Genomic DNA, 6,369 nt, shown 5'->3' with positions numbered 1-6,369 from the left:
TATATATATATATATATATATATATATATATATATATATATATATATATATATATATATATATATATATATATATATATATATATATATACATTTTAGTTCTAGCGAGCGAACAGATGATATCCCGGAATATAGTGTCATCACATTTTTCCATCCGTGAATCAATACGTGAGAATATATATATATATATATATATATATATATATATATATATATATATATATATATATATATATATATATATATATATATATATATATATATATATATATATATATATATATATATATATATATATATATATATATATATATATATATATATATATATATATATATATATATATATATATATATATATATATATATATATATATATATATATATATATATATATGCATTTTAGTTCTAGCTCGGATGGGAAGAAAAACTAGTATAACATGACAGTTCTGTCTAATATTGAATATACCTCCCCAGCCTGTGCCCCCTACCCCCCTAAATGATTAAATTGACTATCGAATATACATTGGAAATCGTATGCATTTTTTTAGTTTTTTTTTTAGTTTTATTTAGTTAGTAAGTATTAGGTTGCTCGTCGATATCTACGGGGTGTTTTAAATTTAAATTAATTTAGTTCATTCAAGACTTCAAGAACATTGAAAGAACTGCAAAAAGCATAATTTTTCAGGAGAAGCAAACAACGAAAATGAAATTTTGGTGTTTATCCCTAAAACTTTGCATGCTTAATTGTGACTTTGAAAACGTTGTATTTGTATTAGTATCAGATAATATTCAACAAAATATTTATATTTGAGGATTAATGATGGACTTAACTCAATTTCCAAAAATTTCGCACTTACGTCTCTGTTCTGTCATTGCAGCGATATGTTATCGTTATATCGATGCAAAAATTATAGTTATATTTTTTTCAATAAGCAATAGATTATAAATACTTATCACCACCTATATAAGTATGAAATTTTGTTGTACATCTGAAAACGTTAAGTTAATGATAAGCTGCTTCAGGTAGTTGCTTCTGCGAAGAACGATTGTTTGTCGATAATATCTTATGCAACGAGTGTGATCTATGAGTTTATTTGATACGAGTGGAGCGCAGGAGTGACTTAAAAAGTTTATCAAACGTGTTGCATACTATACTTTTTCTGCGACTATTAGTTTTGGGATTCATTTTTGCAAAACAACACTGACAATACCGTCATAATTGACAATTGTCAAATTCAAGCCGTGCGGATTATCTCCGGAAATATCCGACTGCTACCAAAGCCGGAAATGTCCGAAATGGCTCGCAGCCGTAGCAAACGAAACTAGATTGGTGTATAATTCGGTATTTCAGGGAAGGGAGTGCAAAAAAATTGTTACATTTGTTACCCAGTGTAATAATTATAGTATTAATTTTAGTCTGACAAGGAATAGTCATGACTACAACTTACTTGCTTTCCCACTTTGGTCTTTATCGTTTCATTCGGACGTCTGAACCAATATTTTTCTAGTTGCTCGTCCAATCTCCGTTAGTAGTAATCTGTACTACATAATCTAATGCAATAATAATAAGAAATCCAGCACCAATTTAAACAATTTGCTTTGAAAAATAACACCCGTCATTAAATTTTATTTTTATTTATATATCAATAATTTTTGGATTATGCGAACTTAACTTTATTTTTGTTGTGTTGTGCCACAACATCCAGAAGATAAAATAATAGCCATTTATATCTTCTTATGATTACAACATATCGGACCAGTTATTCCACCAACAACATTAACCCTTCTAATGATTTATATAAGGCTTTTATCAGACGATTATATAAGTTTGCGTGCTCTGGTTTAACTTTTCTAAGTGACTGCCCATTTCGCGAATTTTGTAGAACGCAGCTCTTGCTCGCGGTTGTGGTCGAATATTCCAACCGTCTTAGACGACCTCTATGATCCCGCAGCGATTCTCGGAACACAGGCAGGGCCAGACTGCTCGCTTATCACAGTACTTTTTTTAATAGGACTCATAGTTCATATTTATTAATATTTTTTACAATTTTGACAACATATTTCATTATGAAATGTATGGGCTTGGAATGGAAACTAATGCAGTGCTTAAGCACCGTTCCAATCTACATTTTCTAAAATTTATATAAAGTATATACTTACATGTATACCGGAGGATCACATTCAAACCGAGAAAGATATTTTCAACAACTTACTTCTCAAGATTGAACTTTTTCTATTGGGGTTCTATTTGGAAGAAGCGAAGGCAAGTTGATTACGATAGAATAGATTTAAGGACACACTTTTTCTAAATTTCTAATTTCTAATGTACACTGAATTCAAAAGAAGAAGAACAGAGCCTTAACAACATCAATTCAAAACACTATAAGAAAAAGTAGGTATTTTTTTTGCCTTTAAAGAATACTTATATAATACTTTTTTGGAATCAAAATAAGATAATCAAAAAATTTACATTAAAATTTCCTATGTTAAGGGTCTTTCAGAAAAGTCGAAAAAGTTTTAACTACTGATAATATAAATAAATTGCGTTCCTTCCCTAATCTAAAATATTGAAATGTCCTCTTCGTTGTCCACTGCCGCGAGCGGCTTCGGACGTTTCCGATCTCTTAGTTGCGAGTTTGGGAGCAATCGTTTTGGATAGATTTTGAACACTAATGATATTTTGACATTGGTTAGTTTTGATAGTCAAGTTACACGTCACTGGTTTTCAAAAATATTACAAAAAACGTAAAGCAAAAAACACGTTTATAAACTTATTCAGGCAAATGAATCGTATAAATGTAAAAACATCGGTCACCTCTTTACTAATTTGGCTTGTTGCATATATTTCTTAATGTAAGTGCGAGTTTTCATTAGCCACCAATTATGGTGTATTCATTTTGAAATGTTTAGTTTTCAATTTTTATTTACACAAAATTGTCAGCCAAATCGTAGCAGTTAAAAAAAAATCGAAGATGTGTCAAAAATCAGAAATTTTATAATAAAAAAAGAGACATTTTTAGTACTTACATTCAAATAATATATGATTGTCGGTTCGGTTTTCTGGCCTGTGAGTCATTAGTTATTTGTTTTTCTTCTCCTCTATTGTTTTTACGTATTTCTTTTATGCCTCTTTATGTTTCTCACGGTTGGTCGAAGGTGGAACATCAGACCTTGTGGGAAACTAAATAGTAACAATTTTCCGAAATTTTGGCTTTCTTATGTCGATCAAACATATATTCAGTATCACAGTGTTGCCGCTTGTATCGATCGAATATTGTTCCATTTTTCTATCCGCTGCAATTTTCTGATTGTTTCTGTAAAATGTTTCCCTATAACTATCGGATATAATCCCAAGTACTTTTTAGGACAATGAGTTGCTCCCATTTTGCCGCAATGCAAAGATCACTTGGCATTAGTAACTTTGAAGATTTTTACGCCGCCCTGCGATGATATTCTCAAAATATGAACATATCGACGTTGATCCCATGTGTAACGAAAATGCTACCCCATTTTTACAAGCTGCAAGAAACAGTCAAGTTGCAGTATTGCAGTTCCTGAAATCTAAAAATGCCAATGTTTTCCACAAGGACAGGTATGGAAGAACTGCTTTGCATTTAGCCGGTTACCAGGGTGATTTAGAGACCATCAAATTGTTGGTTGGGTACGGATTAGACATAAATGAAGGGAATAATTTCGGCGAAATACCTCTGACGATTCACGCTTCCAGAGGACATTTGGAAATACTATGCTATTTATTGGAACGTGGCGCTGATGTTAATATGAAGGTACCTGAAAGTGCGCTTGATGCAAAAGAACTTGAACGTCGTAACCCAAAATTGGGTACCGCCCTGCACTGCGCCTGTTTCGATGGAAACATGAAGGTTGTCAAATTTTTAATTGATCGCGGTGCCGACAAGGAATCCCGAAATGTTTCTCGCCAGACGCCATTAATTGTTGCTTCTCTAAAGGGTCACCCGGACGTCGTAGAGTGTTTGTTAAATGAGCATGCAAATATCCACCACTATTGTCGCCAAAGGAGAACCGCTCTGCACTGCGCCTGTTTCAATGGAAACAAGAAAATTGTAAAACTTTTAATTGATCAAGGTGCCGACAAGGAATCCCCAAATGATTCAGGCCAGACGCCATTGATTGTTGCTTCTCTAAAGGGTCACTTGGATATCGTAGAGTGTTTGTTAAATGAGCATGCAAATATCCACCACTATTGTCGCCGATGGAGAAGCGCCCTTCACTATGCATGTGAAAAACAACATTTTGATATTGTTAAAATATTAAAAGAACATAAAGCTAATGTCAACTGTAAAGACATAAGCGGTAATACACCCGCAATGCTGGCTAAGAACAACCAGCGACTTACTTTCGTCCAATAAGTAGCAGCAAGAATAAATATTAATAATATGAAACCTTTATTACCGCTAGTTTTATTTTTTGCGATTTCGGTGACTCCTTTGCACTATTTTCCCACACATTAGGTTTGCTTCATTGTGTTTAATATGCAGGTCGCATGTTTACTTCTTTTTATTTTATGTATCAGCTGAAGGTCTTTAAGAATCCTTTTAATGAACCATTTATAATAGAGGGTGAAAATTAACCGCTATAACATACTATGCTAACTAAAGCACACACATTTCACAAAATATTATTACTATTTCTTAAAATCCACATCCTTTTAGAGTTTTCGTTAAAAGATCATTCAGGTCTTAACGAAAGTTTCGAACGATTGTAAAACTCGGGTACATAATAATGTTTGTTCTACTTGCTGTGGACAAACCTGGTCTAGATTGCTTTTAACGTAGAGACAGTTCTAGTTATAGTAGCTATTTCCGTTTGTTGGATAACGGTTGAAGTTCTTGTACATTTACAATAACGTAATACATAACTATGATGGGATTAGTATTTTTTTAGTTACAAAAATATATTTAACATAATAATCTTTAATAAACTCACCTGTATCGTTCCATTAAAGATTATTCCGAGTACCTTAGGCTGAAGGGCGCAAATTTTGGTTTTATGTCGTGGTATGCTGATTTTTGAGAAATTGCTTCCAATGTTATTTCACGGGAAGTTGCTTCAATGTAGATGTAGAAACTGCTTCTGTTGTTTTAGTTAGGGATTTCTTGGGAAGATTGGTGGTTGTTTCTTCTTTTGTTGATTTTGCTACTTTGTTAGTTTCAATCAAGAATGATAGAGAATAATTGCGTCATCATAACCAGGACAATTAAAAAACTTTTTTTTAAGACAGAAAAAAAAAGTTTTCTTACTTAAAAAAAGTTGTTTAAATTGTTTAAAATTGAAATCTGCATTTTTGTTATTGACCTGAATTTTGCTTCGCTAATACATTTCAACTTTCAAAATGGATACGCTTAAATTTAGTTGTTTCCCAATAATATTTTCTAAAACAATACCAAATTTTATGTGCGACAATTGTATTTTGTTGTCAGTTTTTCTAGCGAAAATGAAGTTCTGAGGCCCTAAGTTTGATAAATATTGTTTTATTTGTGGATATATTTCACAAAGCAAACTATCAGGAGAGGTGATTTCCATAAAGGAAACCCCAATTCTCGGAACTCGGCGAATGGTCGGCCAAAATGTCCCGTTAAACCTGAAACCATGTGTGTGTATGTCTGGTTATAGTCCTCCTGAGAAACAGATATATGTTAATCAGAAAAAGAAAATTGCTCTATTTGACTTTCAGAAAACCGTGCTTCTTTGCAACCTTTAAGCATAATAAGAATCGACCATTAAAAATTGCATTTGTCAGCTGCCAGTTGTTCTTATGAACATTTTTACACATCGATCGCTCAGATATTTCTAGCGATATTAAAATTCATAAATTACAAATTACAAATTTAGTCGTTCGTTTCATATGTAAAGAGCGCGTTTGTAACGTTCATGATACACCGGAGTGTTGTCGAGAATTGGACCCGGATTGTTCGGCTATCCCGTCTTTCCACACCATCAAATCGAGTGGTTTAATGCCAATCTGCGTCGCAAAGGGGTCTTGCATGCGAATCAGTTTCTTATGGTCTTTACGCGAAATTTTGTAGGAAAAATGTCCCACCGGACGACCTCTCGAAAAGGCCGCTTTCTTGAAAGATGTGTAGTTTAATATTTATGTAAAGTATTTCAGTCGTTTTCAGCATTATGAGGTAAAAAATTTTCAATAGAGAATCTTAGATAACATAATTTCTTTTAATAATTCCAAAAAATTCACCACACACACTATTGGTAGCATTATAAAGAAAACTAACATAAAGAGAAAGTATATTCCGTAGTAAATATAAAAACGGTATTAACCAGGGCCTGAATTTAAGGACCGACTGGGATGGCGTTCTAAATTTGGTTGTAGA

At 32.6% G+C, this 6,369-nt stretch overlaps 1 protein-coding gene across 1 annotated transcript; it reads left to right on the top strand.

Annotated features, from left to right (window-relative positions):
- The first annotated feature begins 1,003 nt into the window (after positions 1 to 1,003).
- On the top strand, positions 1,004 to 4,389 carry LOC132701402 (ankyrin repeat and KH domain-containing protein 1-like). The gene is made up of 2 exons (XM_060669283.1): positions 1,004 to 1,024; positions 3,367 to 4,389. The coding sequence occupies exon 2, from the start codon at positions 3,448 to 3,450 to the stop codon at positions 4,387 to 4,389; it is 942 nt and encodes a 313-aa protein (XP_060525266.1). The 5' UTR covers positions 1,004 to 1,024; positions 3,367 to 3,447.
- The last annotated feature ends 1,980 nt before the right edge of the window (positions 4,390 to 6,369 follow it).

The sequence above is a fragment of the Cylas formicarius genome, unplaced genomic scaffold (assembly GCF_029955315.1).
Source record: "Cylas formicarius isolate icCylForm1 unplaced genomic scaffold, icCylForm1.1 PGA_scaffold_4__25_contigs__length_36172078, whole genome shotgun sequence".
Lineage (NCBI taxonomy): Eukaryota > Metazoa > Arthropoda > Insecta > Coleoptera > Brentidae > Cylas > Cylas formicarius.
This window is presented reverse-complemented; position numbering and strand designations above follow the sequence as displayed.